The sequence below is a fragment of the Sciurus carolinensis genome, chromosome 1 (assembly GCF_902686445.1).
Source record: "Sciurus carolinensis chromosome 1, mSciCar1.2, whole genome shotgun sequence".
In the NCBI taxonomy this organism is placed as follows: Eukaryota; Metazoa; Chordata; class Mammalia; order Rodentia; family Sciuridae; genus Sciurus; species Sciurus carolinensis.
In genome coordinates this window covers 3,630,245-3,650,588 of record NC_062213.1, presented here as the reverse complement: position 1 = coordinate 3,650,588, position 20,344 = coordinate 3,630,245, and the positions used below count along the sequence as shown (strand labels likewise).

General features: G+C 44.5%; 1 protein-coding gene across 18 annotated transcripts in view; it reads right to left on the bottom strand.

Annotated features, from left to right (window-relative positions):
• Window positions 1–20,344, bottom strand: part of Ptk2 (protein tyrosine kinase 2) — a 252,489-nt gene that overhangs the window by 54,807 nt on the left and 177,338 nt on the right. For 7 of the 18 annotated variants that reach the window (XM_047525728.1, XM_047525608.1, XM_047525598.1 and 4 more), the window contains 10 exons: window positions 20,150–20,233; window positions 19,127–19,144; window positions 13,493–13,549; window positions 11,974–11,994; window positions 10,828–10,925; window positions 8,451–8,535; window positions 6,184–6,284; window positions 4,555–4,670; window positions 3,622–3,722; window positions 1,284–1,373 (listed from right to left, as the gene is read on the bottom strand). In XM_047525728.1, coding sequence (XP_047381684.1) covers window positions 1,284–1,373; window positions 3,622–3,722; window positions 4,555–4,670; window positions 6,184–6,284; window positions 8,451–8,535; window positions 10,828–10,925; window positions 11,974–11,994; window positions 13,493–13,549; window positions 19,127–19,144; window positions 20,150–20,233 — 771 coding nt within the window. The remainder of the gene's footprint in view (window positions 1–1,283; window positions 1,374–3,621; window positions 3,723–4,554; window positions 4,671–6,183; window positions 6,285–8,450; window positions 8,536–10,827; window positions 10,926–11,973; window positions 11,995–13,492; window positions 13,550–19,126; window positions 19,145–20,149; window positions 20,234–20,344) is intronic. The other 11 variants (XM_047525635.1, XM_047525627.1, XM_047525667.1 and 8 more) reach the window with 7 other exon arrangements.

The following is a 20,344-nucleotide window of genomic DNA, read 5'->3' as shown; positions in this document are numbered from 1 at the left end:
GTGCCACTATTCTTAGCAGAAATTATAATCCCATTATCAGTAACAGTGAGTCACCATTTCTTGAGAACTTAGTACATCCCTGGCACCTTTCTTTGAAAATTATACATATCATCGATTGTCATAATGCCCTTACCTTTCTTCAAATCCTGTTTTATTAAATCAAATCTGAGATGCCATTAATTATGTGACAAAAAAGGGAGAAATGTTTCCAGGGTGATTATGATATGACCCTTTCTTCCTGCTTAGGATCTTTACTTTATTCCTACCAAAAGAGCCCTTTCAAACTCACTAGGACATGAAAGCGACAATGTGAACAAAACACGACGTTTGTGAGCAGGTCAGCACAACAGCACAGACGCCCTGGGGTGACGTGACCTCCAGATGGGCCCTGCTCTGGGAAGGGCCTGAAGTGACCACAGGCAAGGGGGAATCTGGAGCACGACCTTCCTTGGGGGGATCCTGCGTCTGGGTTCCACAGCCACTCTTCCCTTTCCTACCTGCGAGCTCCTAGATAGCAATCAGGGCACCAGAAGGTTCCTGAAAATCAACTGCAAGTAGCCAGGAGAAGGTGCATGAACTTAACTGGCACTCTTTAAGCAGCTCCTGATCTCGTGGGACACTTGCACACAGGACTGCCACCCGGTCAGCACGTGAGGGTGAAAGACAAGGGGTTCCAGGGAGGGGCGTGATGCAGGACAGGTGGGCGGCAGGGCCACCCACGGAAGGGCGAGTCACGTCAGTCAGGATGAACCGTTCAGCCACATGGTGCAGGTTCAGGGGCCCACGTTTATACCAGCTGGGAGGATGACCGAGTAGCATGGGAGAGACAGGCCAGACACAGAAGCAGCAGCTGGGAGGCCGGATTAGGCCTCAGGTCCCAGGTCCAGAGGCCAGCAGACCCTCAAGGAAGGAGACCAAGAAAAGACAGACCTCAGGCAGTGGGGCATTGCAAGGCCCAGGACACTGAGTGTTGAGCCTGTCACATCAGAGAACAATGAGACGGCCACGGAGAGACAAGGAAGGAAGGAGACAGACAGACTGCTCTCCCCGCAGAAGAGACCACAGTGGGAACACAGAACAGTGATGGTGGGCGCACCAACAGAAGGCAGAACACCAAGAGCCGTGAGCTGCTCCTGCCCCTCGACCACCGCCCCACACCGCCAGGGAAGATGCTTAGCTCAGAAGGCCAGGCAACCCACGTGCTCTGAAGAGACAATACTAGGCCTGCTTTGCAAAGTATAAGCTGTAATCGTGAAAAACATAAAACTTCAAGAAATACTCACCAAACATCCACACGTCACTAGCTGAGGTAAAACGTCGAAAATTGATTGACTCTGGAGCCATCCATTTAATAGGCAATTTTCCTTTGGAAGCTAGAAGATTAATTTTAGAAAATAAAATTTCCCTGTTATCTGCTTGAGAACTTAGCAGAGTTGAGATTTTCAGTATGAAAACATAAAGCTTCAAATATTTCACCTAACCCCTTACACTTTCTATGCCTCTGGGAGAGCAACTTTCTGCTTCCTCGATGCCTTGAGTGGTAAACAGGGGTGGGGACACAAACCCTGGTGCCCTTCCCTCTGTGGTGAAGCAGGGGCAGAAAGGAGAGTAAGTGGCTCAGCTTGTCACGCAGGGCTTCGCTGGTCACCATGACACACCCACACCTGTAGGACCGGTGGGTCCTGCTACTTGACTCTCATGGGCCACGGAACATGGGGCCAGTGCTCCACACACATGTGGACGTCTCAAACAGCTCACAACCCGAAACCCTATGACTACCAGGGAGTCTTAGGAGGCCTGCTGGAGGCTGCCCCACTCACAGGTGGCAGAGCTGCTGGCCAGGCGCCCTGCACACCCAGACCTCCGGCTGGAGAGGAGGGAGCCTGCTACAGTGCCTGCAGGGGAGACTCGAAATGTTTGCTGCTGCATGCAGTCTTCAAATGACTACAAAAGCACCTTGTGCACTAGTTTTATGGGTTACAAATTGTAGCAAATAAGTGAATGCACAAATATGGACTCCACACAGAAAGAATGGACTGCATTTTCCATCAGCATGTGAAGAGCGAGGGGCAATGGAGCTGAAGGCAACTTCTTCAGGACAGCCCAAGTCAACCCTCACGAGGGGACGGGAAGCTTCCCTCCTGCGGCCAAGGCACACCATCCAGGACCAACACTCTTTTCAGCTGATGGGCTTCCCATGGAGTCAAAGGAGCCAGACTACATGGTGGGAACAGGCACCTCAAATGTGGCCCCAGGTGGGCAGAGGCAGGTCTGAGCGGGGAAGGCTGGGAAGGGTGGACGGTGGCCAAAACAGGAACAGACGACAAGGGCCTGTGCAGGGCCCAAAGGGCCCTCAGAACTCTGAGGAAAAGCAGTAGTTTGAAGAAGCCCTAACCTTTAGGGTTCTTTCTCCAAAGTCCAAAAAGTCTATACTTGTTGATCATTCTGAGGTGATAATATCTGTGTGAATTTACCAACTGCCCATTTTAAATGGTGTTAACGGATGTGAAATCTTGGTATTTGTTATATTAACTGAGTTCTTTATTGGAATTATAGGACTTGGACTAGTTAAGATTTGAGCTGAATATAAGATATATTTCAAAATATGAAAAACTGACTTAGTTTTTTAAAAGTTAAATGATTAAATAACAAAAAAACTTTTCTCTCTCGTATCAAGGATCACAGGGTAGCAGTTGCAGGCACAGCACACAGAAAGGGCATAGAAGAGCACAGTCAGGAGGGGCCGGCCTGCTGCCCAAGAACCTGGGCCCTACCATGCTGGGCGAGCACGCCAACACGGCGCGATACCCCAATGGGACTGAAATTTTAGGCCAATACAAATAAATATGCAGGAACACAAGCACACGTTAGTGTTCACTTCTCTGGATCAGTGTGCAGGGTGCTGCATGGTGGTGGCAGTTTTAGTTCACTGAGAGTCTGCTAACTCCAGCGTGGCTCTGCTGTTCTGCATCCCCACAAGGAACTTGTGCTTGACTGAGCTACTCTGAATTGCTGCTGGCAGTATTTTTATTTTAATGATTCTGATGGGTGTGTGGTGTTCCCTCATGCTGGTCTTAGTCTGCATCTCCCTGATGGTGAAGGGTGCTGAACAACCTTGTGGCTCACTTGCCACCAACACGTTCTCTTCAGTGAATGCCTTCTTTTGCTTATCTTCTGAGTGCATTATCTGTTTACTTCACTGTTAAGAAGTTATTCCTGTATGTGGCTGGTAAATACCTCTCTTACCCTATACTTTGTCTTCTCATTCTCTTGACAATGCAGAACAAAAATTACAAATTGTAATGTGGTCTAATTTATCAACTTTTCCTTCCTTTTGATAACAAGTTCAAGGATTCTCTGGCTCTACAGTCTAAAGATTTATGTTTTTCTTCTACAGGTTCTATGGTTTTATGTTCCATAAGCCCATGATCCATTTTGGATCACTCTGGGTGAGGACATCCCCTTCCCTAACACCTTTGTGGACAAGGCCATCCCTCCTCCACCAAATCCATCTTACACTTAAGGAAAGCACACTGGAAAACATCTTTTAAAAGAAATATCAATAGATATCAATATCAAAAGATCTGGAGTTTATTTTTAGTTATTGCTTCAGTTTCTTACCTTTGTAGTAAGTACTATCTTCCATGTACCGGGATAATCCAAAGTCTCCTAATTTTACACAATCATTTGAGGATACCAGGACATTCCGAGCAGCAATGTCCCTGACAAGGAAGAATTTGGGACAATAAATTATAATACAATTAAAAAAACAAACCCATAAACTCATCTATAATATATAAACATATTCTCACAGGTACACTTTGAAAGACAGCTTAGAAACTATGCAAATAGATATGTTATAAGCTAAAGAACATGATTTTACTTCTCATGTATTCCTTTTGGTAGATATTTACTCATGAATATGTTGATAGTTAAATGATGGAAAAACATATTCTAAATGATGAAAATGCTTATTAACTTCTCATAAAATTGTATCATCAGCTGCATTAACTGATAGACATGCACAGTGAGGGTTTCTAACTTCACCAGTACTAAAGAGATCTTGATAAATAACGTAAAAGACTTGTGAGTGATTTTGTGGATACAGCTTGTTTCAAAGCTGGACAACAAAACAGTAACTAACACAACACTTGGCAAACAGGTCTTAAGGACTTTCACTTGGTATTCAAACTGGAGCCACAGATTATAAACGGAAATTCACAGAAGGCCAACAGATGTTGCTGGTAATGCTGTGGTGTCCTGGGGTTATCTGTTTTGGGGACCCTTTCTACATGTCCACTGCTCTAGTGTCAAGTATACACTCTTTACTATATTTGTGGAAGGGATAAATGAACTAAAGGGATCCAGGAAAAACCTTTAATCTTGTATTGCCAAGTCAGGCACTTTCCTCTGCAGAACATGACTTGACAGGACTGTGCAACAGATTTGAGAGGTACAAAAGGTAGTGTGGGAAGGGGAGCATGTTTCCTCCCTATGTCTGGCCTGTAGCCCCACCCACTCAAGGTACTTGGTGGCTTCAAGATCATGTCTCACCTGTGTACAAATCTTTTGCTCTCCAGATATGCCAGTGCGGTACTGAGCTGATAGGCATACAGGATCAGAGATGCCAGATCCAAGCTGTATTTCCTTACTTGCAAAAATGACCTCAGCTTTGGGAATAATAGCCAAGATAAAAAAAAAAAAAAGAGAAAGAGACAGAAAATATAAACTCAACAGCATAAAAGTACACACATCCCAAACACATTTTAATACTATGAGATACCTTCACTTTTCCCCTTATTCAAAAAAAGTAATGAATGAAACATTTTAACTAATAAATTGTAGTTAATCATTATTTCAATCCTATTGTAAAATTAGAAACATTATGCCTATATACAAATCTCTAAAACATTATAGAAAGAGATGCTTCAGGAGAATGATTAGAATCACAGAATAAAGTACTGCTAATAATAATAGGGACCCCAAAGATGTAGCTAGTTTTCAAATGAACCTAACACACACACAGGCTATTCACCTCCACTGCAAAACTCAGTGTGGCTCAGGGCGGGTATGCCATGCAGCTGGGAAGATAGGATGAGAGAACGGAAGAAGGAAACCCCCCCATGGTTTGGAGACAGAAGGGTGCAGTGGTCAGGTGTTGGGTGCTCACCCCAGGGGCTCAATAGTCTCGAGACTAGACTGACACAGTAATTTAGCTACATGCTAACATGGGAAAGAAAGGCACATGGTTTTATTAACACCCTAGAAAACTGGCAAATAAAAGACAAATAGTTAGCATTAGGCTCTTAAGCCAGAAAATCCAGCAAACTCTCCAAAAGCAAAAGCAGAAAAAAGTCAGGGGAAAAAAAAATCTACATAAACACTTCATTTGTCTTGGAATTGTAGGCAGAGGAAGATGGTAGGCTGAGCTGACAGAAGCAGCACTCCCAGCTGGCCAGGCTCAGCAGCTGGGGTGGGCACGAGAGCTGTCTCCAGCAAGTTTCCAGGTGCTCCGCCTGATTAAGGTTTCTGTAATCTGGAGAACGGCAAAGAGGGCCGCTGACACTCTTGTTACTCACAGTTTTCAAAGAAACTGTGACTAATGGCAGTTGGTCTAAAAGACACTGCAAAGTGAATTCTCAACCAAAATTGTTCAGATTTACCTAAATTCAGCATTAATTTATCTGAACTCTGTTAACAATGTTTCTTCCATTCTCGAATCACTGGGCTAGTTCTTTAGGTAATGGCACCAGAAAAAGAATCCCTTGCTTGTGTGTTATTACCAGTCCTGATAAAATATCTGGATGCAACAGGTGCCGGTATTGTGATGGATTATCTGGGAATTTAGGGACAAAGTTTCTTTTTTCTTGAGACAGAGTCCCCCTACATTGCCAAGGCTGACCTGGAACTCCTGGACTCAATCGATCGGCCCGCCACAGCCTCCTGAGCAGCTGGGACTATGTCACGTGCCACTGCACCTGGCTCAGTGATGAAGATGTCTACACGTACATCCTCTGGATGGAAACCATGTATGATTCTGTAGGAGAACTCTCCTGAAAATCTATGCTGCAATCTCTGAACTCCACTTTCAGAAGCAAAGGACGTCATGCCCAAACTGCTGGCTGACTGTGACACAGCACACTAGTGAGTGGCCAGCCCAGGCAGGCACAGAGCTCACAGTACCTCTCCCAGCGTGCACAGCTCCATGATTATCCACACGGGGTTTTCTGTGATGACACCAATCAACTTCACGATGTGAGGATGGTCAAACTGACGCATTGTTACTAAGGAAAAAAGTTTTCCACAGTTATACTTTTGCAAACCTTCATTTTTCTCGAAGACCAGTGCAATGAAGGTAAACACTGATGGTGTGGGAACCCAGAGCTCAATGCCACAGGGTGCTCCTGCTCCTAAGTGAGCATGCACTGGCACACGGCTCTCTGCATGCTTATCTGTGGCACAAGACAACCACTGCAGCAAACTCATGCCAGCGGAGAACAGAAGGTGGATAAATGGTTAAGAAAACACATTCTTTTCCTCTAGGACAAAGCTGCTGTAGGTCTACTTTCCAGGTTTTCCTCTGGACATCTGATGAAGTGGGATCATGCTCTTTACTTAACTGGTCAACATGCTCTGTGGTGAAAGCCACCCAACTGGTGCACTGGGAGGGGAACGAGGGGGAGCGGGAAGTCACTGCAAGGAGTGTCCTTGAGTGTTGGACACTGGCTGGCCATGCTCCCTGCAATGCCTGAAGCCATGTCTGTGGGGATTACTAATTTGGACGCAAGGGTTCCTGCATCCAGCACCGGGGCCCTGTCCCCTTGCATGTGACTGGCTGCTCTCGTGGCCCTTCGGCAAGTACGTCATTGGGGATGGGCAGGTCTTTGGGACAATGCCTGATGTGGCCTTGCTGCCCTGCTCTAGTTCTGGTCCTGTGAGGCTCTACTGCAGCCCCTAAGGTTTGCCCACCGGCCTGGGCCAAGACGATCACCAAGGCTGCATACACACAAGGCACACTGACTCTGGGTATGTGCTTGTTCATGATTTCTAGAAGTCACTTGCACTGTGTGCTAGGACTAACAAGACATAGATGGTCTTCACAGAACTACAGGACGGCAAAACAACTCAAAGTGACTTCAAAGTAACCGAGTCCTGTGGCAATAAAAACACTTGGATTTCACGGACTATTAAACTGAAAATAAAATAAGCCCAAGATATTGTGATGTCAAGCAATGACATTATGATAATAGCAGCAGTGATTTTCTTTTAACATTACCAATTTGTTATGAAAAAACTGGTGTTTGAATGTTGTCAGAAATAATTGTGAAAGACTAAAATGGGACCCCAAATACTAGCACCCAGCTCATTCATGTATCTCACTACTCCTAAGTTGTAGGAACTGATAATAATGTGTAAAACTCTTGTCCATAAAAACACAACTCAGTTCTGTGAGGGAAATAAAATAAAATCTGCACATATTTTAAAAATCACCTCAGAATTGCATATTCTTTATAGATGCAGGGCTTTTGGAATTCTCTTAAACCAGCTGTAACATCCTGCAGGTTACCTACTGACTTCATCGCCTTCTGTTCCACTTTCTGTCTTCAGTTAGGGAAACGCTATGACCACGTCCAAGGAACAGCCTCTGCAAAACCTGCAGGCTGCGCTCCAGACCAGCAAGCTGGATGTCTCCCAGGTCTTTTTCTCAAGTTGTCATCCTGAGTGGCATAGGCATGGGGCCACAGTGACACATGGCCCAGAGCCAGGCATGCTTGGAGGTGGGTCCCAGGCGCTCATGGACCCTGTGGGTCCTGCTGATGCACCTCGAGTTTCTCACCAAGTTGCCTCACCTTCATGTGACATGACTCGGATCCCTAATGTTCTGTGGGACACACCCCCAACCACCAACATTTCAAGAATAAGTCCTGGTAGCTTTGGTTTTGTTTGACATATAAACGCCCAGTACAAAATTCAAAGCATATCCTTAAAATTACTCTTGTCAGACTCAGGTTACCGTGTGGGTACTCTGTCATCTTTGGATGAACATTTAAGCACCCAGTGTATTTACATTTATTTTCAGTTTAGTGTTGGCATTTACTATCACTTTTGGTTTTATGCAATCTTCACATATAATCATCAAGACTTTTGTGTCTCCTCTAACGTAATTACTAAAATATCAACTGCACAGGGCTGAGGGCACAGGAGTGTCCTGTACCAAAGCATAAGGGGGAAGTGTCTCTTCTGCCCTGATGTGTGAACACCAATCTCACTGGGGAAACTCTGCAGGTGTGTACCTGTTCAAATCCAGCTATCTACTTGCAAGGCAAAATGGTTGAGTACAGTTATCTCATAGAAGTCAAAACATATTTTTTCTTACTTCTGTGGAGACAGTTTAGAGTTCACAGACAGAAAGTCAAATGAAGTTCCATAGAAATTTTCTAGAGACTTACAGGCTTCTTGAAGGAATTTCTCTCTGACGCTGTCCGAAGTACAGTTTTTACATGTTTTAATTGCAACCGCCAAAGCTGGATTCTCCTGTGTTAGGGAAATCACAGAATCACGCACATGCAGAAAAGTTCTCTATCAACAGGAAAATTCATGAAAAGCTGTTTGTTTTGCAACTATATGGATTCTGGACCAGACAGAATTGGCATCACAGAATCTTGAAGAATGAGAGAAATCCTTAAATAAAAATACTCTGTGTAGAATCCTCTGAGCAAAATGGACACAGGCGAGGCTGCAGACACTCACTCAGAGTGTGTGGTGTGTCACCTGGTAGAGGTTGTTCTAGGTACACAGGAGGTGCCTGTCCCTGCTCTTGTCCAGTTTACCTCCCAGGGAAGAACTGTCAGTAAACAGAGCCAGTCGACTGCCAGAGGGGAGATGAGGACATGGAGGTGGGCTGGTGGCTGTGTAGGAGGAGGCCTCCAGGAGAAGGGAGGAGAGCGAAGGTCGGAAGGAGACAAGGCACACACCACAGAGGGCAGGAGGTTACGCCGGGCCAAGGCGGGGTGCATGTAGCCAACTCAAGGGAGCCATGTGGGCGTGAGGCTGGAGCTGGCCTGAGAGTGGAGGGCCCTGACTGGAGGGCTTCTAGGCCAACAGAGAGATGTGGCTTTCACACTGAATGAAATGGGAAGCGAGGATAGGGTGTGTGCTGCTGAGGAATGGATGCTGGGAGGCAAACTCAGGCAAGGGAAACCCACAGGTGGCTGTCACAGTGAGTCATAAGGTGGCAGGTGAGGGGAGGACAGATGATGGTGGCCTGAGCAACTGTGGCCACACTGGAGGAACAGAGAGGGCTGGGTTTCTGGAGAGGGTCTGAAGGCAGGATAAAGCTGGCCCCTGTGGACCGGGTAACGCAGAGGGAAGCTCTTATTTTTGGCCAGAGAAATGGGCAAGTCAGAAGGGGAAGACCACAAGTTCAGCTTTGGCCTTGATGAGCTTGACACATTGGTGACACACCAAGGGAGGTGCAATGGGGCTTAGATGGAAGCCTGGGTGGGCACAGGGATATGGAAGTAGCCAGTCCCTAGGCCTGCAGTCATCAGGGGGACACAGGTCTAAGCTCTCCAGAAATGAACATGTGCTGGGCTGGTGGTGCACGCTTGTAATCCCAGAGACTCGGGAGGCCGAGGCAGGAGGAGTGTGACTTCAAGGCCAGCCTCACCAACTGCTTATGGCAGACAGCCAGGAGCTATGGTGATTCTTCTGTCCCTGTGCCTGCCTGGTACTCTAATAAAGGAGCAGACCTCACCACTCCTACCTTCACTGGGGGTAGGTAGGACCCCGCTGCCTCACTCCACTGGGAGCTCTCCAGTGCCACCACCAGCACTCCTGGAGAGTAGCCGTTGCCACCTCACTGCTGCCCACTCTCCACACAGCAGGGACACGTTTGAAAACAGCCACTGGATCATCTCACGAAGCCCCACCCTCTCCCTTGGGCCCTAGGCCCACTTCCACCAGCACCTCCTGCCCAGCCTCATCTGCATGCTCCTACACTCTCCTGTTGCAATACAGAAACATCTGCGACACAATGGGAGCCCTGTATTTTTCTGGGGCCAGGATTCATTCAACAAGTATTTAGTAAACACTACACTGAGAATATTTAAAAATTTTTCTTACTATTTTTGCAGCTAAAATGGACTTATTTTTAAAGCATGACTGATTTAAAGTCCACCATTAACTGTGTGACCCTGGCAAGACACTGAGCTCTGGGAACTGTACAATGCTCTTATCAGGAACTATAGGGATGGGAGGAAGCCAGAGGTCACCTGGCTTAGTAACTGGAATTTTCTTGCCTCACAGGCATTACATCCGGGTCTAAGTTAAGATCCAATGCTCTTCTACCACATTCTGCTTCAAAAAGCAGAGTTAGGAGAATAAGAAAGAAAGATGAATATGGACAGAGTTTTAAAAAAAAAAAAAAGAAAAAAAAGAAACTGGAAAAGAGTAAACAGAAAAAATAAGTAAGTTCTATAATTTGATATAAGCACAAAGTAAAGGCTTCCAAAGTCGAACTTTAAAAAAGTGAACTTCTGTTTATCTACATGGTGGCAATTATCCATTGTCCCTGATTAACCACCCCCCAAAACAAAAAAACAACAGTCTATAAACTTTGGTTATGAAAGTACCATTCCCTGCTGTGTGTGTAGAGGGTTTAACAAATGGGCAGACGCGGAAGGAAGGGCAACAGCACAGCAGGGCGATAAGCTTCCAGAAAGACAATGTGAACCTCCAGAGGACTTGGGGCTCCTGAAGGCAAAGAGGCAGTTTACACTTGACAGTCAAAATCAGCACATATTTTGGGGGGGTCATAAGACTTACTGGACTCATGTATACGCCTTGATGTACATCTCCAAACTGGCCTTCTCCAATACAGCGTCCCAGTTCTATCCTTTCTCTTTGAATCTCATAGTCCCTGGCTGCAAAACACGACCGTGTCAATACACACTGAGGCACAACACTAAATGTAGACACAACATTCGGCACATAGTTTCATTATGAGCAGAAACTTCATCTGTGGCACATGGATACACAGAGGTGCTTTCAACTGAGTGGAAGTCTCTTAAACAAAACTTTAAAAGGAACTTTTGTTCAGTTACGACATTGGATGAATATAAAAATGAATTATAAAAATGATTTTTTTTTTTTTACAGTAGGAGTCTTTTGAGTATCTGATTTATTTGATATCTGTTTGGTAGTTCTCCAAATAATTGCTCTAAGTATTAAAGTGTATGCTTCATTAATAAGAGCTATTAGTTTGGGTATTAATGTAGGAAGCCTAAAGACAATTATTTAAAGCAATTATTTTGCAAATAACTAAAGTTTATAAATATGGAGGCAATATAAAACTGTTACAACTTTATGCTTTGAAAGTTTAAGAGCTTTCCACTTCATTATAACCCTATCTCTAGATTATCATGGAGCTAAGAGAGTTTAAAGAGGCAGTTTCTAAAAACCAATTTCAAAATTAGATGATATGGAATCAAGGCTGAACATACCAGCATAAACTTGTGCCTTAAATATGAATTATACAAGATCAGTGTCTTGGCAGGCTACTGAGGCACACAGAAAGAAAATACCCTCTAGGAATAGAATAGATTGAATTCCTATTCAATTATTCACTTGGTACTTTGATTTATTTCCCATAAGAAATTTATCCCCATAACCAGGGCTGTATATATTCCATTAGTGTAATCACCAACAGAACAAATCAATAGCCAAATGTCTTAAAACATTCCCCTGGGTGATCAAATTGTATAAATCAATTGTATATACACATTGAGCCAACATTTTAGATAGTTGTTTTCCTCTTTAAAATCAATGTAGCTAGTAATTCTATTGATTTAACAGAATGAGTAAACCAATGATAAATAGTTTAAAATAAGTTAACTGAAAACTGAAACATCCCGCATCACTCCATGGTTGCAATTGCAAGCAAATGCAGTTATTTCAAAGGAATCCTGTTACCTTCATCTATTCCATAGCTTTCTGTATTGCAATTAAGAGAGAAAAAAATTGAAGACCTTGCTTAGAAATAACTAATAGCAATTAGGTTAACAACAAAAACTTGGAGAGTATATTTCAATAATATTTACTTTATTATTTTAAACTCAAATATGAATTAAAAAGAGAACTAAATATGAGTAAAAACTAAATATCCTTAATTTAATTTGATGTTTTTAACATGTCTTTAAATCCCTATCTCATAGATTCCTATCTTTTAATTCATTTTTTGTGAGGTTTGGGTAAAAGGTAGCCATGTTAGAAATTTACTTTTCAACTATGAATACTAAGTAAATAAATTATATATGTATGCATATATATAAATGGATTCTCTGTAGGAATGTACAAATGTCTAAATGCCAATCAAAAAACTAACCTTAAACTTAAAACATTTTTTTCAAATTGCCACTGGCCGTTAAAAAGTATACATTAATTTGCAGCTCTTGCCTTGGTTTTAATTACTTTGATAAAAATGATCCCCCACCCCCTGTATTGGGGATTGAACCCAGATGTGCTCCACCATTGTGCTATATCTCAACTCCCCACACTTTTTGAAGACAGGGTCTTGGTAAATTGTGGAGGTCGGCCTCGAACTTGTGACCCTCCTGCTTCAGCCTCCAGGGTGACTGGGATTAAAGATGTGAGCCACCATGCCCATTGTGATTGGTGACTTTTGAAAGGTCAGTGTGGCCTGCCCAGGAATATACCTGACTTAGAGGCCTAGTTGTTTCTCTTTAATTTGGTAATGTTTCTTTCTTGTATAATCAAAACTCAAATGAGAATACTTTAAAAAACATTTACAAAACAGAATAAAAAACCTAAAACACTTAGTTCTATTGATATTAGGACATCTGAATGTCAGGTAAAGCTGCTGAGGTTGCTTTAAAAGGTGGGATTAAAATTTTTTTCCTTGTTTTTTACAAAAACAAAATTTTTAGGACTTATCCAGTTCCAGAGTTAGGGACGATACACTCCAGAGCAAGAGCTGGGGGGCGGGGGGAGGGGTCCAGATTCTCCTCCGTCAGCAGCTGCATAGCTGTAGAGGAAGAGCACCTTGCCACTTCCAGGTAGCTGGAGTCCCTCCCACGGAGGGCCTGGACGAAGGCTGGAAGCTGCTGGTACTGCTCAGTCAACCACAGGAAGGAATGATTTCAAGGGGAAGTGCAATTCTTTGAATGTGTATGTGTGTACTAAATGTTTAAGAATACTAATTTTCTACAGACAGACAGTGCTCTAATAAAGGTTGTTATGTTATCACAGAGTTAGAAAACAAGACTACAAAAATTCTCTATCTAAACTACAATAATTATTTGCTTTAGGCTTCTGATCTTATAGGGGTGCATATATAGAATTCTGAAGGTTGAAAAGAACATTTCTGTTAAGCACAAAATAAAGTTCTCAAAGGACAATAAGTACCTAAAACCTATAACTGTGAGGCACTGTCTGTCCAGCCCAGCAAGCACACAGAGAGAAGAGCACTTACTTGAGGGCATGGTGTAAGTATCTTCTTCATCGATTATCTCTGCGTAATCGTCTGTCTCTGTGAAAAAGGAAAACAGATATGTTGGCAGAGCTTAAGTACTTGACCTCTTGGCTTTTGATACAATTTAAAAAGGCAAAACAATCTGTCTATACCCTCTACCATGCTGAAATATTCTTAAAATACTCAAATTTTGCTCACAAATGAGTCATTTATGGAAATAAAAGTGACATCACTGTCACTGTTATAATACAGATTTGTTTCTCAGAGAGCAAACAGGATAACACAGAAAGCCCTTGTTAAAAAAAGACATGAGATACTGCCTGATTCAAATTACCCAACCTGTGCTCACTGCTGAGCTTTCCCAACACCAACAGCACTCTGTCCAAACACACAAGTCTACACTCCTCCTCCTGGAAAAGGAGAACTCTTCACTGCTCCCAGAGGGCCACGAAACTCTCTTGCAGAGACCTGAGGGCTGGCTGTGGGGCCCGAGAAGCCAGCACCACCTGCTTGCCTCTGCTGCCCTCAATGCTTCACTCAGCTGGTGCCTGTAACTGCAGGAATTCAGTTCTCAATGGGTATCACCATTAAAAACAACTGCAAAAATTCTGGCTGGCAGAATATAATGCTAATAAATCAATTCTCTTTTACACATTTATGTAAACTATTCTGGAGAGGTGAACATTATGTATTATTCTTATGTTAATTAAGTAATGCAATTTCTAGGATTATAGAAAAAAAATTTTAATCTACCCCACACCTTAGTCTTTCATTTCTATATTTCTACCAACACTTTTTTCTTCTTTTTTGGCAGTGCTGGGTTGGAACCAGGGCTCACATGCGAGGCCAAGCCTCTACCAGTGTGCTACCCCCCAGCCCTGTGATTATTTTTATTTTAAGACAGGGACTTGCTAAATTGCCTAGGCCGACCTTGGATTGCCTCAGCCTCCCAAGCTGCTGGGATGACAGGCATGTACTACCATGTCTCGCTATCTTTTCTCCTCCTTCTCCTGTTCTCAAGAGAATATGAAGAACAGTAAACTGGCAACCTGTAGGCCTGCAGTCTGCTTCTGTGTAAGATGGTTTATCAAAAGACCTTGTGGAAAGGACCTGGAGCTTTAGAGGGAGCTGCTCAGGTACCTACAACAACGATACTAAGAGGGGACAAGTTGACTCCCAGAGCTGAGAGGATGGAAGCAACACATGCCCAGATGGGCACCCACTCAACACTTCCTCTTCTTATTCTGTAATTCAGCAGGCCGGCTCAACTTCCTGACACTACCCTCAGAATGAGCGCCACCAAGGCTGCCTTTCCACAAACAGCAGCCCCAGCTCCCTCCCTGTTTCCTTTCATGAAGGCTGGCACGTGTCTCTGGCTGACCCTGGTGGGGCATGTATGGGCAGAGCTGCTCGGACTTCTTGCCTCTGCTGTCCTCCCCATGACCCTGACCTCCACAGTCTACTAAAGGCTCTTCGACAACCCTGCCCTCACTCTCAGTCTGACTCAGCAGATGCTGCAGACTCCACAGGAGCCTGTGAAGAAGAGCAATGGCCACACCCACCTGAGGCTTACCACCTGCTAAAGCTCATTTTGGCTCACAGCCAATTCTGGTTTCAGCCCAAGTGCCACCTATTCAGAGACCTCTCCCCAAGCTAATTTGCCCTATCCCCACGTTGCTGGTCATGTTCTTGACTCACTGTCCTCTTGCCCCGCCCCCCCGCCCCACTCCCCTGTTACTGATCTTGTATACCTCTTGGAAACAGAGTGCCCTGGAGCACAGCCCTTGTGCATCTTGTTTACCTCTCTGTCCTCAGCATGGAGAACAGTGAGTGGCACAGAGCAGGTGCTCAGGAGATACAGCTTCTCAAGAAGATGAGTGCACCAACAGACTGAGTGGTGGCAGATCCCAGAACAAGGGACAGGCACAGCGCGCACATGGACGTGGGGGAGTCACTTCCTGGTTATGCGTCAGGTGTGCCCTCCTGTGCAGCGAGAGCATGGTGTCTGCACCGGGTTGTTATGAGGACTGTGGGAGGCGGTGAGCACATAGCCCTGCACCCACAGACTGCTGAGAGGGGGCTGCTCTCTCGCGGCTGTCTTGTTCCTGTGTGCTGATCCTTCCAGCCAGTCTTACTGTGGCTGAAATACCTCTGAGGACTGTCTCACAACTTCAGGCAGAGGTGCCAGCCCCTGAAATAACTGGAATATTTTGAAGAGTGATGAGACTTCTACAGGAAACCCCTAGGGAACTCATTGGCCCTCTGGGAATTAGCTACAATACTTGGGGCAGATGTGTGCTCTACAACACCAAGTGCAGAGTGTGTGCACCACGTGAACCGCATGGGTCAGTTCTTAAGGAGCTGAGTGAGCACCAACAGGCACATGGGTCTGCGAAGCTTTGCAGTGGCAGTTCTTGGCATATTTCTCTTAAGAATTACTAATATTGTGATATTGATTGGGTTATATTTTTTTCCCCTGGCTTTTAGGATCATGGGATACTGTGACAGTCACTGAGGTGAGAACTTTCTCTCTTTTTGCCATGCTCATGGCCTTAGGCCTGCTGGGCAAGTGCCCTATCACTGGGCATCCCCAAGTCAGAGGAATTTTTATACTTACAGGCCCTGATAAACTGGAGCCCCACCTGAGATTGCTTCCTCCACCCCCAAATGATAGCATCACAGAAGGTCAATGCAGGACAAAGGAAACGGTCAAGGATTGGCTAGACCACACTCTACCCTCCCGATGGGGACTGTGAGCTTAGGTAGGTGACAGAGTCTACATGGTGCACCCCTCAGCGACTGCACTCGGGGGCACTGTTGTCTCACTCCCTGTTGCCCAGCAGGAGGCTGAGGCATGCAGGTGGGCAGCTTTCCCTGGACCCCACTCAGTGGCTATCCTTGGCCTGGCGCTGCAGCAGAGCCTGCTCTACAGTGCTGCATGGGCCTGTACCACCTTTCAACCAGACCACAATGTCCTCTAAACATAATTTTCCCTTCCACAGGGCTGAGTGCTACTCACAGGAAGGCTCATAGAGACCTGTGAACCTGGAAGGCAGTTTCAAGATGCCTGGCCCAGGAGTTAAAGGCTTAACTAGAAACATTAAAAGCTGGGTGTGGTGGCACACGCCTGAACTGCCAGCACTTGGGAGGTTGAGGCAGGAGGGCTGCTTGAGTGCAGGGGTTCAAGGTCAGCCTGGGCAAACTAGGGAGACCCTGACTCAGAAAAAGATGAATAGATAAATAAATAGAAACATTTTAAAGGGGAGACTCCTAAATTTTAGGTAACATTATAATTTGAATAACATGGTCTCAAAATATGTGGTAAAATTAAAGATTTGTTAAAAGAACACACACTGACAGCTCAGAAAACGGAGAAAATCACTTAGTCATCATTTCAAAGTAATGTTAAAAAGAGACATAAAGTAACTACTGAATGTCAGTATGCACGAAGACATTAACCGTTCATGCTCTGTCACTTAAAAGGCCTGATGCCTCTGGAGCTGATATCAACAGGTCGGTTTGGTGTTTGGGAGGGATGCATCCATAGAGAAAGCATACTATTGCCTGGTTTATAAACAAAAGGAAAGACATAAGTCTTTGAGCTCAGAAAGTTCCCAGGTACTGAAAACCAGGGGAGTTTTTCAGTCATGAGGCAGATAGTGGGACCTATCTGCACACCTTTTCCTGTCTCCTAGTGGCAGCAATTCTGACAATGTGCTCCCTTGCCTGGCTTCCTCATTGCTCCCAGAAGCATGGGGCTCAGCAAGAGGAGCAGGAAGTCAGGCTGCATCACTCTCCAGCACTGATGTCTTCACAGAGCCCAGGCTATGGGCAATTCGCAAGGATTAACTAATGTCGGTCTTTTATCCAGCCACATAACTCAGATGTGCCAGTTGCACTACAGGCATGTGAAGCAGTAGGAAATTCTTTTCTAGAAGCTGAGGTGAGTCCAGTTTTGCTCTGCAGTACTATCTAGCTACATGACCTATGCTAGGGACTGGTGTTCTTTTTCTACAAGGCCAGGAGGGAAGTGTACAAGACTGTGGAGGTCACACACTCTGGGGGCAGCACTCAGTTCTGTCATCTGCACTGCAGGCAGCAAGCAGTAAGGACACCATGTAAGCACAGGCATGGGGCTGGGTTCCAAGCGAAGTTGACTTACAGGTGCTGAAATTGGAATTCCACATAATGGTGTTATTTCAAATACTAGCTTTCTTTTGGTATTTTCCATGCAACCATTTAAAAATGTGAAAACACTGCTAGTTCAAGAGGAAGTACAAGAACAGATGGGTCGTGAGGGCTTAGTTTGTGGACCCCCCCAACCAAGACCAACTGAGCCAACCCTTAAGACATGGCTATTCACTTGTAAGATGGGTTAAGTATAGTTGTCCTGGCTAATTCACAGTACGGGGACATTCCAGTGTGGGGAAAATATATGAAAATGTTTGCATTCTGTTAATCTGTAGTAACAAGACTTTTTCTGAAGATGTTTAAATCCATATGCTTCACAGTAATCCTTACAACCACCCCGGGAGTACTTTTCCAGGTGGAGATGCAGGGTATGAGCAATCTGCTGGAGGTCACTTAAGTCAGCTGGTAACAGGATGAAGCAGGGGACAAGGGTTACACTGGAGCCCAGACCTGGCTACTCCTCTCTGATCTTCAGGTTCTTGAGCTGCAAACAGGGCCACCCAGTGATTATTCCTGACTGCTGTGAGCAGGGATCATGTAGGTAAGGTGCTTGTGTGCACAAAGCTCTCAACGACCCAAACCACTGACTTATTACTACTAGGGATCTATCTAGAAAGGAAGCTCAAATCTTCTGGCTTCAAATCCTATGAAAAACATGTGCATTCCTAGAATCATGCGTGTTTAGACCTTTCCCTAAGGTTGCACTGCTCATTCTATGCAGGTGCTCCACACCGCCAATCTATCACAGGAGGAGTAGAGGTGAAATCTTCAGCAAGTGCATTCTTTCACTTAGTCATGAGGAAAATATACTGTCCACTTTGCTTTAGCTTATAAAATCTCACTCCTTTGGTGTGAGGGACTATAAAGTTCCAAGCAGGCAGCACAGACTGAGAAACATAAGACACTAAATGTGCTTTTAAATTTCCTAGCTTTTACGTGCTATCGACTGAGAAAAACAAAAACAAAAAAAACCATCATCATTAATGCTGGTAATTCCTCTAATTGTTTGTTTGCAAGATTCTAAAATCACTTTCATTCTTTTCTTTCTACTACCTCATTTCTGATCTAAGAGTTATTAATATATACACCTATACTTGCTGTAAATACAGACTATGTGGATCTCTATCACTGTTTTCAAGTGTGACTAATTTTGCTGAAATACCACATTGACAATTTTCTAGAATGCTAAAGTTTTAGTTCAAGACATCTAGAAAACTCACTATGAACATATGACTCAGATTTCCTGCTGTGACATGACAAGTAAGAGCTAGGTTCACCCTCCGTGCACACCCTGAGCCCTTCTCAGCAGCTCTTGTTCTTGTACCACCCACATCTGCTTCTGTCGTATCTAAACCACATTTTGCCTTTCATTAAACACTGCACTGTACTTATTTCCATAGATAATCATCATAGCAGCAACACAAATGTGAAAATAGATTTTACCGTCCCCACTAATTTCATCTGCAGATCCAGGAGGCATGCAAAGAAATGGGGAGCAGGGAACAGAGGGCAGGAGAGACAGGAGGGGAGAGAAGAGAGGGAGACACTATTAAAATGACAAGTCCATCAAATCTTGAGAAAAGTAACAAAATCACCCCCCAGTCTAATTCAATAGGTAGAAGACTGTAGTCACATGTTACTTGGACTGAAGGATACTATGCCAAATTTTAAGCGATCAACATGTTATACCAAGTTACACGGCAAAACTGTAGAGTTTTAAATTAGTTTCTACCACACTAAGTGAAATTAATTTGATAGCCTCTCACAATTAAATGTTAAAAGTGCTTCTACCTCCCTCAGGTAGAATGTGTGTCCTCTTAGATAAAAATGAAGACAAACCAGTCATCACACATATGTTAAAGGGCAAGGGGGACCCGCCTGGAGCAAGCCTATTGCAGTGTGCAGTGCTCCGAGCTCTGTCAACAAGTTAAGGCTCCCCTTTAAATTTGTATGAAACAACAAATTTTATTCCAAACATTCTGGAGAAATTATTGTTTCAACAATTGTAAGAAAATCATTGCTTTCCTAGAAAACCCTCCAAACAGCATAGCTGCCCCTTCTCTGCAGCATCCCTGAGCACAGGCAGCAGACACGGCGACTCTGAGCAGCTCCTCCTCATTCAGGTGCATGCTGTGTTAGGAAACCCCAAACGCAAGGAACTAGTCAGGCCCACCCTGTGGGAAAACACGCAGAACGCAAACGGTGGGAAAGCTACTTTTACCCTGTCATGCATTTGAAAACAGCACACAGGCAAACAAAAGTCTACTACTCAAGAGAGCAGCCCCAAGAATGTGAGACACCAAACCTCCCCCAGGTATCACCTCTGGACAGTGGACACCACACACACACACACACACTGACATTCAGTAAAGCTATGAGCTGCTGAGGACAGTCTCTAAGCATCGGTTAGAGTTAGCTTCGTGGGTGCTGTGGTTAGCAGGGAACCCTAGCAACAGAGTGCAGTACCGGCAGGAGAAGGTTCATGGGAACAGAAGACCAAAGGGAGAAAGCGCCTAGCTTTCTTAACTTTATGTTGGCAGTGACTGACTCCTTTATAAAGAGGCAGAGGAGGAAAGAGAAAAACAGAAACAAATTATTTCAATACAAAAGATAACCTGTTACATTTAAAGGCATGTCTATAAAAACGAGACACAAATTTGC